Below are 21,677 nucleotides of genomic sequence, written 5' to 3'. Positions count from 1 at the left end.
CAGCCTGTTTGGGGGAAATTGACCCGTTTGTTATAAGGAGGGGTGAAATTTTGTAAACTTCAATATAGCTGAAAAGTGACAAATATACTTCTTGTCAAATTGAATCAGGCAGTGAATAAAAAGGACACTAATGTTTGATTTAATGATTTTCTTGTTTGTTTGTTTTGGTTCCACGAACATTTGCAATGGAGGTCCTTTAAAAAATTGTCTTCTAAAAGGGCTCTGACTCAAAGGTTTGAGAACCCCTACTCTAGATGACTGGCTATAACATGTTAGTCTTGCTAGAATTTTATTTTTTTCTTTATGACATGTCTACACACTGGAATGACTTGCACATTGTCACTTGAGACAATATCGAACCGCACTGTGCAATTAGTGAGAATAAAGGGCGTACGAGTATATGGGAGACCTGTACATGGGAATAAAAATGCTTTCCTTTTACCTCGACTGAATTGCCTCAATTGTGCACGTCAGCGTGTTTTACATGCCCGACGCCACAAGGGGGAGCTTTGCAAAACCCAAATCAGCGTGGGAAGGAAAATCTCAGTACAGCTTGACCACTCTTTTTGGTGTTGTCTGGTATTTATTTTCTTGACGCGTGCTCCCCTTTGGCTGTTGTTTTTAGTGATGCATATCCATGCTAGATTACGTGTGCAAATTGGCAAATTTAACTCAACAAGTGCTTTGACATGCTTTGGACACACTTGAAGGAAGCAAACGGATCGATCGGCGTGTGATGTGACCTTCAAGCTGCGTGTATGTGTGTGATTCTCTGCCTATTTTTTTCCCTGCAAGTTTTCAGCTTCTGAGTTGCATGTGAAAGCTGATGTACATGTCATTTCTAATCTTTACCCCTCAAGGGTTTTTTTGTTTGTTTTTTTTTAGTTTAATTTGTTTGTTGGTTTTTCATGCAATGAGCCCCATTTATCAATCTGACCTACCCTATTGTGGACTTATATACAACAAGACTATGTTCATCTGGGGTCACAATACAATACGGATTAAAACATGGCGATGAATGAAGCACAGCCATTATGCTTACCTTAACTGTATAACAAAATCTGGTTTGTTGTAGCAGAATGAGCATTTCTCTTGTAGTCTTTGCCCCACACCATCAAGTTTGAGGCGTTGAACTGAATCCAACTGTCCGCAGCTCAAAGGTGAGTGTGACTATCAGACTGAAAGTATGATATATGATTAAATATGAGAAGTTGTAAACTATTAAATGGGATATTTTCAATTGATACTGTGTATTCTTGTCATTTGGGTTGCAGAAACGGTAAAGCAAATAAAAAGTGCAAATACTGTGAATCTAGCTAAGTTTGTTTTTCTTGATGTCACGCAGCATTGAAGCACTATTGAGGTCAAATATATGTACAGTATTTGGATAAAACGAGCAAAGAATCCCCACTGCTCATTTGCATATAGTGCCTTTGTTCTCATTGTTCCTTAGCATCAAGATGCCTGCAAAATACTATGTTTTGCAATTGAAAGACCTCAATGCCACCACGTTGTGGTAGCAAAGCACTTCTTTTGTTGAAATGAAGCTCCTCAACTCACACAGCTGTGGCCAAGTTAAGATTTTCACCTGCCACCATGGGGACACAGCTCTGGCGTCCTTGGGGAAGAATTTGAGCTGGCCCGTATTTTCCAGAATTTGGGTTATTTATGCTGAGTGGCTGGTATGAGAGGAGGAAAAGCTGATCATTTGACAAATTACCTGTCAGTCACAAGGGGTAGCTTGCCAGCTAGCTAGCTCCATCACTAAAGAAGCATTGTCCCTACAGCAGCGTCACGCTTCTCCAAGAAGCCAAAAGCAAACTTCCAGGCCTCAGAGAATGATTATGAGTTTTTCTTGTACCGTATCTGTGGACAGAACAGTCCCTGCGACACCGCCACAGACGGACACGGCAAGAAGTTTCGACTTGAGCAGCATCATAAAATGCTGACTTTTTTTGTGAGTGGCTTCTTTTTGTTATGAAGAGGAATAAGTGGGATGACAACGTGCTTGTAATTTAATATATGCATGGACTGAGTTTAAGGAAGTGGTCCGGGCAAAAAGAAAAGCATTTTACACTGGGGCCTTTCACTATCATATTTAGCTATCGTAGATTGTAGTAGATACTATGGGGATGTACATGCTGAATATCAAAGGGACACCAAAATTATTTTGTTGTTTTTGTACGTCAAAAGTTAATATTTTGTCTAGTCTTGATTTGATAAATGATTTTTTTCTTTCATCTCCATCTAATACTTTTAAGAAATTTAGCCTCTTTCTGTTGATTGGAAATGGCATCATATCTATTCAAAGTAACGGCCAATCGCGACTCGGATTGTGAAGTCACATGACCAAACCTTGAAAAGAGGTGAGCTGTGATTGGTCGTTACCCAAGCTTTGGCCACATGTGATGTCATTTTCAGTCGACATCGAGTGGAAAACGTTTTTTGAAGGTAATAATTTACATGACACGTAATTTAGTTATCACATTAATTTTAGACAAAATATTAACATTTTAAAATAAGTTTAGTATCTCTTTAAGCGTCCAGCAAATGGTCAGAGGAATTCCATTTGTTCGTGGGTGCATTTTCCCTCCGTAAGGGGCAGTGGAAGCTGAATAACGTGGAAGCAGGGGCCCGCCCACCTCATGTTAATTGAGCGGAGGCCCTCCCGCATGCAGCTAGGCGTCAGTCGACTCCGGGGGGGCTCGCTGACTATGGCGCTCCGGTTCCGTGTGCGCCTCCCCGTGGGAATCGGCCGCCTCCCGCCATCATCATCATCATCATCCCCAACAACACCTCGCCACTCGAGCCCGAGCGGTCTCCGCGGATAGCGAGCACCCATGGCGATGGAGGACCAGCCCGACAACAGCAGCGGGGCTTGCATCGACAGGCAGCCGGACACGGTGCTCCACCGAGCCGGGCTCATCCACCCCGGAGGTCGCGGTTGCCGCACCGAAGCTTCCGCCGCCCCAGCCGGGATACGAGTGCTAAAGGCAGGTGATATTTGCAACTATCTACCTTTGGTTGTGTACTTGGTGGGCGCTTCAACATGAAATCCGTTGCAAGGCGTCTTCTTTACATGACAGGGCAAAGTGCATGGGATACTCGTAACATTATGTAACACGCTCCCATCTCTGTATCCGCGACCAGGGGAGTAATGATGATTAGAGTATTGTGATTTATCCGTGGATCGTTCACATCGAGCCCATCAAGAATTGCGGGCATCGTGCACAATCATCTCAGGTTGATTTAAAGACCGGATAGCCACGTACTGGCCACTTTATTAGGAACGCATTTTATATTGCGGTGCCACAAAATTAATGCTGTTTTGATGGACATTGTCAGAGAATTTTAATTTTCCATTCTTTCATTAACGTGCTCAGAATTGTGGCTGTAGTCAGGGTACCAAAATATTAGGGAGACTTTACATTGTGATGCAGCACACGGCACATAACAACCACAGTAATAAAACCATGATTATACGCATATCATAATACAATAGTATTAAAGCATGTCAATCAAAACTAATCTTTATTTTATTTATTTTTCGTACAAACATGTTTATTCTTTTTGCATTGATGAAGTGTACCTAATGTTGTGGCCAGTGACATCATTCAGTGAATGACATCACTTTGTAAGCTCAAAAGGGATATTGAGGGAATATTTTGGTATGGTGGCATGAGTGACTAGGGAGTGATTTAAGTGTGATTGTGAGTATTAGTGGTTGTTTGTCTGTGTGTATCCTGTGATTGGCTGGCAAACAGTTCAGGGGATAATTCTACCCCAAAACAGCTGGGATAGGCTTTTTTACTAACACAAATGGTGGAGCAACACATGAAAACAGAGAATATAACAATACAAGTGTATATTTTTTTCAATGGGGAAAAATGACTCCTATCACTGTATCTTAGTGAGCAACTGTGATTCCCTTCTCCATCTCTATTCATAATATATCAATATACAGTATCTTTATTATCCTGTCCAGGTGGCCATGACACACACACACACACACACACACACACACACACACACACACACACACACACACACACACACACACACACACCAGAAGGAGCAGCATAACTGATCAATCAACTGAGTTTTTCATTCCAAAAAATGCAATTTGAGATGCCTCAGGATTAGAGATAAAACTTTCTTGCCCTGGTTATGCTGTAGAAAGTTCTCTGTCATCCAGGATTCAAGGTCCCAGATACGGTGTCAAAGAAGCTTGCATTATCGGTAAACACAAAGATGCACAGCTGTGTATCTTCAGCGTACTGTATCTGTCAAAATTCACTCGATGCTTCCTAATGACACTGCCAAGCGAGGCATGCATACATTAAACAATGTACTTAAAATTGAACCATTAGGAACATCACATTACTTCGTAGATTTTTGAGATGCATGTATATAGATTCATCACATCCCTCAGTTAATTAAGGTAAATTTAAAAAGAATGTTTAGCTTTCTAAAAAGTCATTATTTGTCTGATCATCCTCAAAATCGAATGCGAATCAGGTTCAATGATCTACCAACAAGACAAATGTGATCCACATAGGTCAGCCAACCAATCATGTGACTGGTACCTTGACAGCCTTGTCAATGAATATTGCAACTAGGAGAGGTCAAGGCGCGGTCTTGACAAACGCCAGTAGCAGCACGTTGTTTTTTGTGTTTACGAGTGCACAGTCACGGGGCAGCTTTACTGAACTAATGCTGACATTTTAGTGTTGAGATGTGATTTAAATGAAGACTGTTAGATTAAGGTCTTGGAGACTAATGAATAAATATAAGTGTAGAGTTGCTTGCAACCAAAATCTCTCTCTCTCTCTCTCTCTCTCTCTCTCTCTCTCTCTCTCTCTCTCTCTCTCTCTCTCTCTCTCTCTATATATATATATATATATATATATATATATATATATATATATATATATATATATATATATATATATATATATATATATATATATATATATATAGTCACTTCAGATGGTGAAGTGATGTGCTATCTCAAAAGCGATGATGCATATGGATTGCTGTTGTATTAGTAAAATTGGTCATGTTTTGTTCCATATAACCCTCACAACAAGTGCTTTACATAGATTTCTTAGCAATGCTTCAAAGAATAAATTACTCACTCAAATTAGCAGTGCTCACACACATACATGCACAGACACACAATTTTAAATAAAGGCAGGACTCCAAACATTTTAGCGCTGCTTGCCATTTTTCATGTGTGAATATGTTTTCATGGACCAAAATAAAAAAAAAGTTTATAGAACTCCATCCATCTTCTATAGCCGCTTATCCTCACTAGGGTCGCTGGCACCTATCACAGCCATCTTCGGGTAGTAGGCAGGGGGCACCCTGGGCTGGTTGTCAGCCAATCGCAGGGCACACAGAGACAAACAACCATTCACAACTCAACTCAATACCTTGAGGTAATTCATATTTGTACACAAATTGTGAAGCAACAAACAAATAACTGTAAAACTACAAAACACTAAACTTTTTTTACTCTCAGCAAAGAGCATCATTAAGCATCACAAAGGAGTCACCTCAGCTGTCTCCAATGTTCATTGAATTAAAGCATTTTTTCTTTCTTTTTTTTACATTCTATTTGAATAAATGTCATAACTGTTATGTCATAATGTTATTGTGTGTGTGTCATTGTCTGTATAGCGCAATATGAAGCGAGTAGGGAGTCGCGGCTGCATGACGAGAAAGAGCAGATTTGGATCCCGGGAACGCGACTGGCTGAAGAGCGACACCCAGCGCGGGTGCGTGTGTCTCTACGGCGGCACGGTGGACCCCCAGTTGCCTGCTTCGGGACCCCAGGCCTCCTCCACTCCACAGCCAGACCTGCAGATGGTGCTTTGCTCCACCAGCACCACAGTGGAGGAGATGTGCGCCCAGAGGGATGGCCAGGGCCTCTTTGTTCAACTGCATGGAGATCTGCTCAGGTAAATACATGTTTAGCTTGAGACATATTGTCGTGCTGCTATTTCTTTATTTACAGGCTCCTTCAACGTTGCCTGAGTGGCTCCACTTTATAGTCCTGCGCTGATGCACTTAAATGTCCTCTCTGCCCACCAGTAAGACTGGATCCATTTAAAATTAATAACAGAAATTCCCGAGATTTAAAACCAGGATATTACTCGAATTGAATTTCAGCTGTATTCCTTCTGCGATTCATACTTCACGATTTCCTTTTCATCATAGATGCTCTCTTAGTGCTTTCTGTGGAGAACTGGTTTTCAAGTCTGGGAAAAGTAGTAAACTAGATTTTTGAAATGCCTTTTGAGGGTTGGTTGATGATGCATGCCCCAAACGATGGTTTTCATATGGCGGCTCTGGGAAGAAGTGCTGCTGCAAGTGAAAATTGGTTCTCTTGCAAAAGGGACTGACAAGAGGGTATGAAATAAATATTTATCCTTTGTCTAGTTTGACCCAAAAAATGATCATTATCAAAAAGATCTTTATCAAGACACCTGGTAACTGTCGCTGGTAAATGGAGGGCATCCACCCATCCTGGCCCATTGTTCTAATTCTGGGGCTTCTCAAAGTGTGTCCTGGGCAGACATGACAGGCCAACGCCAACCGGCCTGTTCCAGGCCAATCTCCGGTTTCCACCCTTTCGGTCATGCCCAAAACGTTTTCCAGAAAGGAGACTCCCAGAATTCTCGATCGCCTCCACCCTAAAGAGAGGCAGAGAGGACACACTAGGACAAGTGCCCTATTAAAACACCCTGAGTAATACATTGAGGTCAGTAGCCTCATCCATCTTCATTTTATATGTACAGGGTGCAAGACCACGACTTCGTGTCAATTTTGAGGGCTATAAAATGTTCGGACAAATCTCACTCTTCAACTGAATTTAATATGCATGTCTTCTTCGAAAAAAATCACACTTTTACCAGAACCTTCTTGTTGGGGAATTAAAGCTGCAGCATTATGTCATTTTTGAGCCGCACCACCCCGGTAAGTTTGGTTAGCATCACTGGAAACAATATTAAGTCTTCCGGCTTCATCATACATTCTATTTTTAGAAAGATAGTAGCATGCAGTTTAGATAGACACTGCTGGAGGGATATATTTATTAAATATTATAATCGTTTTTGTGATTGATTGAGTTTAGCCTCTTTATTAAACAAATGCAATGGATTAAGTCTGTACAGCCAGCTAAAATTCCAGGTTTAAAATAGACCAGTCAAGTTATTTTTTTCCCCATCATTCATATGACATTAAATGCAATAGATTTAAAAATGAATGGGATGTTGCTACATCCAGAAACTCATGTTAAATAGGAGCGATACACACTTGTGTCTTTGGTCAGCCACATCCCCATTTATAAAAGTGTGTGTACACTTGTGAAACTATTGTAGTTTTTACATCCTCTTGCAAACAAACAAAAAAAACAATTGATATGAACAGGTTGTTGGTCACATTAACTTTGGCAAATCTTTGATAACTAATTTTTGTGTAATCCATCACAATTTATGAACAGGGATGTTTAGAGTTTTTATATTTCACTCTATATTTTCTTCCTTTGGCAAAATGATAGTTTTTGTTTTTGGTTCGTATGTATCTAGTATTTTATGGCATGAATATTAAGAAAAAAAATCAAACTATACTATAAAACTGAATATAACTTAATATACACGTCAATCATATACAGTGTTCCCTCACCACTCTGCGTTTCACTTTTTGCGGCTTCAGTGCTTCACAATTTTTTTCAAAATATATATGTCGACTGTCAGGAATTGATAATACAGTTGATGCAGTGATAACAACACTTTAACATCACTGGTTAACAGCAGCATCAACCCCATGTACCTTCATTTTAACAGCCTGTTAATATTCGGTCTCGTTCAGCCACAAGTAAAGGCACTTTTGCTTAAAACTAAACCACTGCTCGCCATTTTACACCAACAAAGTCGTGGCACGATACAATGGCCTTTTGGGCCAAAGAAATTCACAATGGCAAGTTCTGGCAACAAGCCACTCCTCTTCATAATTGTTACAGGCGAGCTGTGCGTGTAGATGTGCGTGTGAAGGAGAGAGAGGCAGGGCTGAACAGGGAGGCATATGCGTCAGACGGGGTAAGAAGACAAGTGATGTGCGTGTGTTGAAGCGGCGTCTAAAATAAAATAAAATTAATTCAAATAAAACAACTGCGGCGGTGTGAGTTTTGCCTTCCAGTTATCTTGTTTTTTCAGCTACGGGCGACAACCATAACACCCGAGGGCAACTTGAGCTCTGGAGAGAGAATCTCCTGGGTCCCCTGACCATGGTAACAGGAATGATCACAGGTTAAACCTGGCCCTTTAAGAAGTTTAGCATAGTGGCATGGAAGGATCGCGGCTGCAGAGACTCGGGGAGGTGCCGGCGCATTCTATTTTGTATCATGTAAATAAAGCAAATAAAGTTTTTGCCTAAAAGAGACACATGCTTGTTCACTCTCAGTACTAGTCGGAATCACTTGGCACTGGGAAGAAAGGCACACAAAGTAGGCAAGGTTTTATTACACACTTTTCATATTTAGGTTTTCCAGTCCCCAATAACTGTGAAAAACAAGGGAACACTATAAATGTATTTCACGAGAGTGGAGATGAAATATCAACATGCATTTTGTAAATATAAATGTAAAGTGTCAGTTAAATTTCACATAGAACAATACAGATTTTTTGCAATTGCAAAAATTGCCATTTCCATTGCATGTTTTTGCCAACCCTTGCTTGGCTGATGCCGGGTGGGGGCGAATGTTGAATGTTTTTTTTTTTTTATACAGCAGCTTTGCACTTGTGCAAATATTGCTCTATTTCCAATGAAAAACATGAGACAATGAAAATAAACTCATTTCCCCTCTCCTATGAAACAGCAGCATGCTGCTTAATGTGAGATATTAAGCTCACCAACTGTCTTAATAATAGCTCCCCAAATTCTCCCTGCATGCTAATTGTATTTACGTTTCCTGTTGTCGTCCTGCTTCATGCTTGTCTGGCGCTGCAGGAGGCTGGAGCCTACCGAGCGTCCTCTCCAGATGCTTTACGACTATCTGGCCGGTATGGGCTACACCGACCCGGTGCGAGTACAGCAAGAGGCTGCCAATTCAGACCTCAGCTGCTTGATCCGCTTCTACAGCGGTGAGTATCGACCCGCGGGTCCCGTCGTCATCCCCGTCATCATCATCCATCTTCATTTCCTGCTCATGAGAGCGGTGGCGTTTCTCTGATGGTGGGGTCTGGGCCAGCCAAGTAAAGGTAGAATGGAATCACACCCTTCTGGCGTGCTTTGGCGTTGTTATTGTTAGAAAGGCTTAATCCTTCACTTTATTCTTGCATTGGATCTTGTTCAAATGTGCAATAGTGCCTATTGACGTGGCCTGTGTAGTTCTGGACGTTCATCGGATGCTGTTTAGACCTTATTTAGGCTATCTTATTAGTATCGATTTTTTTTATTATTATTATTCTGTCCCTTTTGGGCCACGTTTCCTTGTGACTGGCAATGAGGAGACAAACAAATCATGCAAAAATGAGCCACATCTATTTTGACGTTATTGCTGAACTTAGATTATTGAAGTTTTTTTTGTTTTTTTTTTCTCTTATCAAGCTGCCATGCATCCTGTGAAGCCACCTGCTGGGTTTGGGTATACTTGAGCTTTATCATATTCATAAAATGATTTTGTTACCTCTGTCAAGAGGGAAAAAAAGAGAGCAACTTACCTTTCTTAACAATTCAGCCTTGGTGCAAGTCTTCAAAGCCTTGCTGTATTTTGTTCAAACCATTATAGAATTTTTGTGTACGGAACCAAAATAAATTCCCTTATATTTTTACATGTGCACCTATTTAGATACATGAGATTCTACTACTGCCGAGTCAGTGTAACTTAATTTTTTTAATACAAAGTAATACAAAATTAAATTTATCTTTGTAGCATCAGACACAACATGCATAATTGCCCCCATGCATTTCAACGAAGAGCCGCCATAATGATGTTTATTGTCAGTTTTGATGTATGAATGGAATAGAAGAGAATGTACCTTGTTGATTTTTTTTTCTTTATTTTTAATATTTATAATGTGACGCAACTGCAAATCACAATTGTTCAGCCAGCCATTAGTGGAGTCTCTTCTCTACTCTGTGCTCTTGTAGTATTTTCCATCCATCCAATTTTGTTTCTTCTAGCATTACAGTAATGTTGAATTGTCTGTTCCAGCTTTAAGAGAACAATGTAAAAAAAAATCAAAAATCAAATGTATTTTTAAGACTCGCATCTTGAAAAGCTTATAAATTAGGTCACTCTTATCTGAAGGTTTCACTGTATGAAAATGAGCTTTTCTCTAGAGGATAATAGCTCAATATGTCACCATATGTTTTTATTAAATGGGATGTTTTGCAAATCTCCTTACTTCCTCCCATCATGGTCATCTTATTTTATGAAGAACGTTATGTTGAGCCTCCCCCGCGTGCTCCTGCTGGGGTTCTCCGATGAGATGAAAACAAACAATAATGATGGCTTAATGCTGACTTCATCAAAATCCAGTGAGAGAAAACAAAGGCAGGGGAGCAGTGGGCCAGCAGTTGTGTGGGTCAGCCTCATCTACACAGCTGCAGGGAGCTGGGACGCGGCCGGCTGTCATTTCTGGCGTCGGTCTGCTTGGGTTGTGTTCCTGTTCGAGCCGCGCGGTTGAGACCCACCGCTGCTGTCCCGCAATGAGTCATGTGGGAGAGGTGAGATAGCAGCACATAAATTTATTGATTTGGCTCCTGATCAAAGTGTTGGCGTTTAATAAGTCACATACAGTATTTCTGACACCCCAGAGCGTACTTATTTGTTCTTATTACTTTGACCCACTTGTGTACGGATGGAATTCATTCATTTTACTATTTTCATAATTATAGTGAACCACTAATCATCAAAGGAGATTCGTTCAGACCCAGCCACGATTTGCAATATAGAGACCTTATAAAAAAAAACTGTTTAAGATTTTTTTCCCCACCACATGATGTAAATACATTTAAACTTATTGAAGCTTATATTTTGAAATACAGTACAAGATCGGCTGACACACCTTCTAATTCAATGCATTTTCTTTATTTCTCACTGACAGCGTCAAAACCGTGAATGAACTCATTTAGAGGTATGTACTTGACAAAAAAGGTGAAATAACTGAAACCATGTTTCATAGTCTAGTGCAGGGGTGGCCAAGTTCGGTCCTCAAGAGCCACAATCCAGACTGTTTTCAATGTATCTCTTCAACCAACACACCTGAGTCAAATCAGCGTCGTTATCAGGATTGTGCAAAGCATGCTAATGAGCTAATCATTTGAATCAGGTGTGTTAGTTGAAGAGACACAATGAAAACAGGCTGGATTGTGGCTCTTGAGGACCGAACTTGGCCACCCCTGGTCTAGTGTCTTCAAAATGGCCACCCTTTGCGCTGATTACTGCCTTGCACAGTCTTGACATTTTCTCAAAGGGGCTCAAGTGGTAGTCATCTGATTTTTTTTTTTTTTTTCACCAGTCTGCCTTATCAGGGTTAATGTGGATTTTCTTGCTTTTTATATTCGGGTTGGGACCATCAGTTGTGTTGTGCACAAGTCAGCTTAGCAGACAGCCAACAGCCCTATTGGACAATTGTTAAAATCCATCTAATGGACAACTCTAATTAAAAAAAAAAAAACTACAGTAAGAAAAACAAATGGCCATCACTGAGGTATTGAATGAAAAGGTGTGTCATACCGCTGGCCTGTACTGTTTATAAAAACGAAAGGAAAGCTCCTGCTCACACACTTTTTGTGCTCAGATGGCGCTTATTGCAAAACTGACGTAGAACAAAAGAAAATGAACCATTGTTCATTGAAGCACCAGGATGATCATGCACCCCTAATGTCCGCTAATTTCATTCATTCATCACAGTAATTATAAACCGTCTAACATGATCTATTTCAACACAGACCATCAAAACGTACAAACAGAACATTTGTCAAAAGAGAAATAAACAATGGAAGTCACACTCACTATTCACACACTCCAACGAACAATTATGGGTTTCAATGAATCTCTGTTTTAGAAATGTGTGAGGAAGCTGGAGACATTGAGATGACATTCAAATCCGGAATCTAGACTGTGAGGCAGACACACGATAAACTATGGTATTAAGTGACCACTCGATGACTGTAATATGAACAAATACTACCAAGCAAAAGGTGGATATACATTTTTAACTTTATATTGAAGTACAGAAACAGTAGTTGAAAGTGAGCACTACTTCCTGGGCTCTGATTTGACCTGAAGCCCCAAAACCCTCCTTTCAGCTCAGGCCAGTGGCAGTCTATTCTTTTTCTGCCACACCCATTTGTGTCATTGGGCTGATTGTTTGCAGACATTTTGAAATGCTCAATAATAGGGGTGGTCAAGTCCAGTCCTCGAGAGCCACAATTCATCCTGTTTTCAATGTTTCCCCTCAACCAACACGCCTTATTTAAATCAGGATGGTTATCAGACCTCTGCAAACCTTGCGCATGACCTGATCATTTGAGTAAGGTGTGTTGATTGTGGGGAAAAATCCAAACCGTCTAAATTGTGTCTCTCAAGGACCGCACTTGACCACCCTGCTCTAAAATATTGGATTGGAAAGATGACTTAAGTTCAGTTTAAAGATGAAAGACCAACAAAGTCCAAGCGAAATGAGGCATGTGATTGTCACCCCCGACTTGTTCAGTCCCAGCTGAAGAGTTTGCTATTCTGAGTCTGACTTTTATGTGCTTTTCACTAGCCTTGAAATAATCCATTGTGCAATTTAAAAAAAGATTTGAAAGGTATAAATATCATGCAGATGGAGGGCAGGACAAGATTCAGCACAGTGAGTGCGCAGTCTTTGTTAAGGGAGGATGAGTGCCGCGTCCTTCGCAAGGTCTTAATTGTACTTTGCTCATTTTTTGGTACACCATATGGGCAAAAGTCTGACGGTTCATTAATACTGTACATGAGGCAATTAATTACTGCCAACAGCTTCTCAAAATATACACGCTCCGCATCTTCCTCGACAATCACGCCATGGTTTTTGTGGTTCATTGGAAAAACAACAGTGGATGTGGAGCCTCAAAACCTGTTGCAGTTATAGTTTCTCCATTGCAGTGTATCGGTAGATGCGCGGTGCTACATCGCTTCACATGCAGCGAAGAGTCGCAAACTGTTATTTTTGACTGCATTTTGCTTCAGTCGGATTTCGCCGAGATCACAGGTTTCAAACTTGAGTCCTCGGGGCTGATATCCTTCGTGTTTTTGAATGCTTCTCTCTCAAACACACCTGATTCACACCTATGATGTCATCTCAACCGTCAGCATATCACACTTGAAAAATGACAGAAATTACACCGTAACAGACAGACAGCGATACCTTCTATGCATGCGTGAGAAGTAATACCTTTTCATGCCATTGGCAGCTGTAGTCACTATTCGTCTTTATTTGAAAAAGCCAACCCGAACACTCTTTATGGGGCGGGATATAAAATCGTGAACTCGCACACGACGCAAACTCACGCTCTTGACAGAGTATTGTGTAATGCTGAAATTGTCAATCTTTGCCTTTCCGTCCAGAGATAGACATTGTACGTCGAAACGATGTGCAAAATGAGAGAAACTGTCCAGGCTTTCCCTCGCTTACTTTTCATCTGCGTTCATCACTTCCCGTTCTTAGCACTTTTCAGTAGCTAACAGTCAATCAGAACGATTAAATGTCACGACAGTCCGTCGCCGCTTCAGCATGTTGAATCCACCGATAATGCCACCACCCCACCCCAACGCCCCGTCAACAGCGCAACGTTGCTTTCTAAAACTAATCAGATGGCTCGTAACGACGCCCGGACCCTTCCTGACTCCTGACACCGGCTTGGTAAATCTAGGACTTTAGCTTCAGCTGAAAGTGTCTCAGGAGTGGGGCTCTAGCAACAATAGTGTCATACTCAGAAAATTTGAATATGTATACGCCTTTTTACTAAAACCAAACCCAGAAATCAGGTGAGCTGTGACGTTCACAATGCAAGCTCGAGGGCATTTTAGCATCACTTTTGGTGGATGACAGAGGGCGTTCTAAGGCCAAAACAGCATTCCCCTGAGATGGATAAAAACAAGGGGATTCATCTGCTCAATTCCTCATGCATGAACATTTCAATGGGGTCACATACAACATGTTGCAAAGAATTTATTTGGCTTGAGTTCCTCTTAAAAAAAAAAAAAAAAAAAAAAAAAACCTACAAAGCATAGATGTGAATGATTAACCGCAAAATGCATGGGGTATGAAACGGCGGTTTTCCTGTTGTGTCAACCTCAAGTTTAATGGCGTTGTAGTCCTCCGCCCTGTTGCGGCTAATGCATCCACCTCCCCTTGTAATAATTGGACATCATGTTTTAACCTTGCCCGAGCCTCGCCGCTTGCCGCGTGAAGTCACATGTCAACGACTCTCCCACCGAGCGAAGGCCGCGGTCGCCTCCGATGTGTCACTTTTCCTAACTCCTTCCCCGCGGTTCGGAGGGCGTATCGCACAGGGTGACAATTAGTCTGCCGGTCCCCATCTGTCATCGCGCTCGCTCATGCGACACGGCATACGCTTTGAAAACAGCCTTGTGCAAAATCCATCCACGTTTAACCCACTTTAACCCCCACGGAGCAAACTTTATTTGCACGCACGGAGCAGGCGCTTGGAGATTTACTAGCTCAGACTGGACTTTGAGTTGGACAACAAGCCTGTCTCCATAGCACCTAATAACATCACAGACCTTAGGGGCCAACGGTTGTTTTAGAGAAGTTGGCTCTTTACGCTTTGGACATGTTGTGTAAGACAACTAATGATTTTCAGATGTGTTGATAGGATCACGCAAGAAGCAAGCATGGTGTGAATATCATGTATCCTATGCGCCTCTCTGTAGCTGTAATTATGACCAGTGTTTCCCAACTTTTGTTGAGCCAAAGTACATATTTTATGTTTTTGAGGTATTTGATGTATTGAGGCAAAACTGTTAACATTGTCATTGTCAAGGGGATCATTCCATCACCCCAAAACATCAGAAAATTGTAACCAAGCCGATTTGAACTTTAATTAAACTTGATGTAGTTGTTTATAATGATGGCATAACACTAAATTTAACATTTTTGGTCAACCAGAGGAAGGGTTTGCAAGATACAGCGTGCCTACTTTGGACATTTTCTGCAAAAAGGGTTGTGGCTTTCTTCATTGGAACTCTTATATTTTAGGAACTACTTTGTCAATGTTCACATTTTATGTATCATTGGAAAGACAATTTGGTAATGAGAAGATTTGTGCATATTTTAGTCACTTTTTAGGGACTTTTTCATCAATAATTTGACATTGAAACTGACCTTGTGGACCATTTGACCTGGATGAAATTATTCATGAAACATATTCTCTCACAGTTCTCTAAAACATAAATGTTTCCTGAGATTATTATTTTTTGCTTTGGCACCAATAAGGAGTCAAAACATCCGTACCCTCAAAGAGTCATAATAGACATGTATTTTCATGTACACATAATAGGTCATTGTAATATGTACTAGGCCCTGTGACATCATCCCACCACAAACATTATTTCTTTTTCCGGATTATGTCTGCTATGAGTATTTGAGAAGAAATAGAACGTGGTTGTTTCGAAACATGAAAACACCCAGGGCTTAAAAGAAAAAAAAAATCTGGTATGATCTTTTTACTTGGCGATATTGCAAATTAAATTTAATATGCAAGCATTTTTTCAAGGTACTCTTCATAAGTATATTTTAATAAACACAAATAATAAAGTATTTTGTATTATGAGCAAAATACTAAATTAATATATAATTTGGGGTGTCTTATAAATTAGGTTTATGCTAAATAAAGTCGACGAGGGGGGGGGGGGGGGGGGGGGGGGGCTTGTGCAACAGAGGACCATTAATTAATCAATTAATTGAAGTTGAAGTTGACTAGAGAATCACCATATTGCATCGACTATACTCTCTAAAAACAGTTGGGTCAGAAATAACCCAGTTTTATTTGAATTTGATCCAATTACAGTGTTTAAAATGGACCGACCCACATGGGTTAATTAGAGCCAAAAATGTGTGTTTTAGATTGCAGATGTAGAGAATTATTGTCACATTTATTGCACGAAACCACACAGTGAAAGTGTCAACCCAACAAACTGGTGTCATGTTCTCGGGTTGGTGAGGGTTGTGGGAAAAGTGGATCCAAAAATGCAGGGAGGCCGGGAGGCGATGTGCCCAAAAAGGACAGATTTATTTACACGCCGGGATGAGGCAAACATGAACAATACAGGATCCAAATGAACAAACAAAACTTGAAACTGACACTAAGCTCACAGGAAACAGAAAGGCAATGGAAGTTGTTCAACCTCGAGCTATCATTATAGAATAAAATGACGAAAATACAACAAATAATGAAAAAAAATACAACAAAGTATTCTACATTCAAGTTTATTGCAAAACGTTGTCATTTCCCAAATTATGATCAAAAAACATGTCTTCTATTTCAGTGACTGATTAGTTGTTGTCATTTTGACATTTTCTTGTTCAAACTCTTTGAGGTTCTATACCAGTGCCAAACTGGTCCACCAGAGCCATAATCCAGCCTGTTTTCGATGTTTCCTTTCAACCAACATACCTGATTCAAATGATCACAGTCGTTATCAGTATTCTGCGAAGCATGCAGATGAACTAATCAGGGAATCAGGTGTGGCCGCTGAAGGGAAACAGAAAAAAACAGATTGGATTGTGTCACTCGAGGACCGGATTTGCCCCACCAAACTCGTTCACAATGTGCCATAAATTCAAATTCTTTTTCTGTATGAAATCTGTCATAAATCAGCAACAACACAGAACAATTAGAATTGTAACATCTTTTGAAGGTGCCTGTAATAAGAGAAGCAGGAGGCCATTTCTCATCCTAGTTCAGTCATACCATAAATACTGTATAGTATCTGTGGATACTGTAATTACAGATGATGGCCTTTTGACGAAAGCTCTTTTGGAACATAGCCCTGAATCCATTTTTAAAGGCTCAAGCAGCAAGAGAAGTGAGCTCAGGCAAGACTTCTCCTCACTCACATGAGTTTAGGGCTCTCTGGAGAGGGTTTGCTTTGTGTGTGATGCTGAACAGTTGGTGCAGCGTGCCGTAATGCTGTTTGTTCATACGCTCTCCACTCATTCCCACTAATAAAGTGAGGTGAAGGTGGCTTGTGAATAGGTATTTTCACACTAGTCTATTGCTATGTCTCTATTGTGTGTGTGCGGCGTGTCGACGTGTGTTTTTAGCCGTTTATCTCATGAACAATTTGTTAACTTCTTTATTGTATAATCATCGCAAATTGTAAGATAAGCATTTTTACATGCCTATGCAATGGTGCCTTGAGATCAAAGTTTAATCCGTTGATGACGCTGGTAACTCTGTATATAACTTGGCCACCGGGGAAAATGAAATACAATTTGGGAGACAAAAAAAGTTTCAAAAGTACAGTGACCCATCAGACCATCAAATCAAAGTGTAGCATTTCTGTTTGGCTCCTGCTGTGCAAATATATTCTTAGAAAACACTTTGTGCAGGGAGTGATTTGTTTTAGTTGCATTTCCCTTTGAGGTATTTTAGTCAATATGACAAATAAAAAACAACAATAATGCCAAAATATAGCTATAATGTATCCGTTGTGGAACACTCTATTGTGACTTAAATGGGAGAGGCGCTGCTGTAGATGTGCCTGGCAGACAGTTTGGTTGTCATAAGCTGTTTTGCTCCGTCATAATCACTTTTGCTGGCGAAAGAAGACAGGCTTTCCCAGTTGGATGTCCTTGATGGAGGAAATTGAAGGTGGACGGAAAGAAGGATGTTTGCCAGTCAATCACAGCCTATGAGTGGGTTGCACAGCGTATTTAGAGAAAAGTTATGGAAAGGCATTGGAGCATCTATTCATCCCTGGCATCCTTATTAAGGAATGTGCACTACTAGTAGGGTCTTTTTTTTTTAATTCTCTCTAGCAAGACATCTCAGGACACTGGTATGCACACTTATAATGCCACTTTTGTCCTACTCGTATGCTTCCTACCGGCATGTGGAGTAGCCTCCTGGAGATTACCAGGAGCGCCACAATTCCATTCATTGCATTCACTGCAGATAAAGGCGTGGCATCCCATGCAAAAGAGAGATATTTGTGGTTCTGCACTAATGCTACCGCCGTGTATGCTGTCTTTCCTTAGAGCGACCCGTGAATGCGGACCAGCAGGAGCGGACCTTGTTGAAGGGCGTGTTCAGCGTCCGTAAGGGTAAGACGCAGCTGCACAAGTGGGCCGAACGGCAGGTTATCCTCTGCGGAACGTGTCTCATCGTGGCCTCCGTCAAAGACAGCCTGACTGGCAAGATGCACATCCTGCCTTTGGTGGGAGGGAAGGTAAGAGGTCAGAGTTCAAGAAACTGATGCCTGATTGACCATTTACATACACTGAGAAATGATGCCTGGTGGTTGAATGTATCCCTTTATGAGACAATGAGACCGTCTAAAGCAGCCATGTCAGAATAAGCCCCCCCTCCACACACACACACACACACCACCACCACCAGAACCATTATGCACACACTCCAAGCTGACAATTGGTACTCGTAAGTGTCTACTTTGCAATGCATCCTGCTGAGCGTTGTTTCTAATATTTTGATTATGTGTATGTGTAGGTGGAGGAGGTGAAGAGGAGACAACATTGTCTGATGTTCAGCTCTGCCGGATCACAGGCTCAGACTTACTTTGTCAACTTCGACACACTGGCCGACTACCAGAGATGGCATCGACAGGCAACCAAAGTAAGATGGAAAATAAATGATCACGCCTTTTGCACATTTATGCTCGTAGCAGTTTTGCTCTTCTATTTGTTGCCAGTTCCTGTTCCCCTAGGTAGTAGGACAAGAGTTACTAAATTCTGGGCATTTTCATCTTATTTTCACAAATCTGTTTATTATTATTCTGTCCATTCAGCAGTTTTTTAGTGCAATATTGAGTGTGTGGGCGTGTGTGTTTGCGTGCGTGTATGTGTGTATGTGTAGCTTTGCTGTGTCTCACTCAGTGCCTTTTGCACTTGAGCGCCTTCCTGCAGCCGAGCAGATGTGAGAGTGTCCTCTGAGGTAGCGACCGCTTATGATGCTCGCCATGAGAGGCGAAAGCCAACAGAACAACAAAAAGGAATCAAATTAGTAGCAGATTCACTCTTAAGTGCACTGTGTCTTCCTCGTTTTCATGGTCATATGGATGACTGTAGTGCTCTGGATTTTAACAGAGATGAGAGCTTGTTTCTTAGGAGACACACTGATGACTATTGAAGGAATTTTGGTGGGTGGGTTACCTGCTTCAGCAGTACACCTTGAACTTTATTTGAAAGAAACAAGCAGCAATTGTAGCACACGGAATCGTACCAACAGGTGTCTTTAAAAATTTGATATCTTAGGTAGGTAAATAAAGAAATCAAAAAAATTAGACATCTGTGACCTCAGTGAGAGCAATGTGATGTAATGTGATGTTGATGTTATCAAAATCTGATGATACAGTGCAGTTGTGCGGAAGAGCGGAGAAGAGATGCACAACGGACTAATATGTAAATCTGATGAATATACGTAGTAGTATAGTAGTATTATGCTTGGTTTTCTTCATTGACCCGGTCTCATCTTGGAGTACACTTTTTTTCTTTCTTGAAAAAAAAAAACACACTCCAAAGGCTTGTATTTGAATTTCCACTAAGAAAATATTGAAGCAGAATAGCACTGCACCGTTGTAGGGTTATATCGATATATTCCACCTCCCCAAAAAAAGTCATGGTAATGCAACATGCTGTTTCATCTTTTCAGGGTGCGAGACTTAGAGCCAGGGAAGTGCGTACGCGGGAAAGTGCTTAAGCCAATTTGGCCAAATTGCCACGCCTGTATAAAATCATATTAAATATGGTAATGATGATTTAAAAATAATACTGGTATGACATTAGATCGCAATATTAAAGAAAATACAGCTCAAACCCAACAACAATTGCGTCCTGTATCGTAGGTTCTAAAGATCCATCCATAAACGTCACTCTGGCTGATTCATGCAGGTCAAAATCAGCTGTTGATATCGCCAGTAAACAATGAATTATGCATCAACATTGGCCACCAAATTATTGTCAGACTTGAGAAAATAGCACCCTCTGGCCCAATGGGATACACAGTGTTTGTCCATGACCCAGCATAACTAGTGGCTCTGTGCTATATCTTCATTGAAGCCGTTGTACGTTGTATAAACCGTCTTGTCTATCACAGTGCTTCAATTATTTAGAGTCACAACATTTTCTTTCTTTCTCCCCTCAGTCAATCCATTGCTTCACTCTCATATCATCTAATTAGGCTCATTTATCTTAAAAGCAGTTGTTCTTCAAGAGAGAGCTCCGCAGTGTTTGTGTGGCAGATGAGCAGTTTTGTCTTTGTCATTTCCCAAATCGAGTTATGTGGTGTCATGCTCCTGTGAGCAGCCGGCCCAATTTTGGGCCCACTGCTCTGCGTGCAGCCTCGCGTTTAATGCGGGATGTTGTGCTCGGATTCGTGCAGATCGGCATTGAAAACGAGCCTGTAACAACACGCAGGTCTGTTTAGCTGCTTCCTTTCCGAAAAGAAAAAAAAAACATTGATTAGTGTCAATCTGACACAACTTGCACAACACAGAAAAAAAATATTCATTGACTCAACTCCAAATATGTTATTTTTTCAACTTTTTTGTTTGATACAAGCTGTTGTTCGGCAATTTACGTCAGTCATGTATTCTTTCTCGTCTGCAAAGAACGACTGTTGTAGAGGTTTAAAATTGTTGAGAATGATTGTCACATGTATAGCACAAAACCAATTACTGCATCTTACTGAGTTGCTAATAGTTTTCAAACTTTTTTTGTTTATGAAGTACACCTAGATTATACTTTCCTTGGTAGCCAAGATATACACACCAATAGGATCACAAGGTCAATGATCACTGAAGCATGAAATTATGATGCACAAACTGTTAAATTCTTTGCATTCTATTGCAGTAATTTATTACTGTATGTTTTTATATGGTACAGTATTTTACAATATAAATGTACAATATTTTTTAGCATGCTGCAAAAAATGTTGGTGTTTATAATGGGTCTGGAATGTATGAATGGCCTTTCCTTTGACTTCCATGGGATGGGAAGATGATTTGAGATGCGAGTGGGCTCACTTACTGAATTATAATCTAAAGTAATTCTGCTTTTGCCACCTGAGTTAATGTGATCTTTTCAGCTTGCATATGTGTTTGTAAGGTGGTGTCACAGACAGTCAGCCTGGTGGACCTTTCGTGCTATAGTCTGGAAGCGGTGCCCGAATATTTGTTCTACAGCCAAGATGTCACCCACCTCAACCTGCGACACAACTTCATGAGCCTGCTGGGGCCTGGAGGTCTGCTCCACCTCCCTAGGTAGCAACTTCACCCAAATGTCATCAACGTAACGGTTTAGCTTTGGGCTCAACAATTAATCAAATTGGAATGGCATTGCACTGTAGTGCGAAGCAATGTTCAATTTGCAAATTTGACAACTTCATTGTCTCAAAATCCTCTAGCATTAATTTAGCTATAAAATAATGTAAACACA

The 21,677-nt window shown here is 40.8% G+C and overlaps 1 protein-coding gene across 1 annotated transcript in view; it reads left to right on the top strand.

Moving 5' to 3' along the window:
- Positions 1-2,686: 2,686 nt before the first annotated feature.
- Positions 2,687-21,677, top strand: part of phlpp2 (PH domain and leucine rich repeat protein phosphatase 2) — a 31,530-nt gene continuing 12,539 nt past the window's right edge. Inside the window, exons 1-6 of the mRNA XM_088413267.1 lie at positions 2,687-2,993; positions 5,683-5,963; positions 9,013-9,146; positions 18,264-18,454; positions 18,733-18,858; positions 21,348-21,502. Of these exons, the coding sequence (XP_088269393.1) occupies positions 2,841-2,993; positions 5,683-5,963; positions 9,013-9,146; positions 18,264-18,454; positions 18,733-18,858; positions 21,348-21,502 (1,040 nt within the window). The 5' untranslated portion in view covers positions 2,687-2,840. The remainder of the gene's footprint in view (positions 2,994-5,682; positions 5,964-9,012; positions 9,147-18,263; positions 18,455-18,732; positions 18,859-21,347; positions 21,503-21,677) is intronic.

The sequence above is a fragment of the Hippichthys cyanospilos genome, chromosome 4 (genome assembly GCF_059441005.1).
Source record: "Hippichthys cyanospilos isolate Australia breed blue-spotted pipefish chromosome 4, RoL_Hcya_1.0, whole genome shotgun sequence".
Taxonomy (NCBI): domain Eukaryota; kingdom Metazoa; phylum Chordata; class Actinopteri; order Syngnathiformes; family Syngnathidae; genus Hippichthys; species Hippichthys cyanospilos.
Note: the sequence above shows the minus strand (reverse complement) of the source record. Positions and strands in the feature narration are given on the sequence as shown.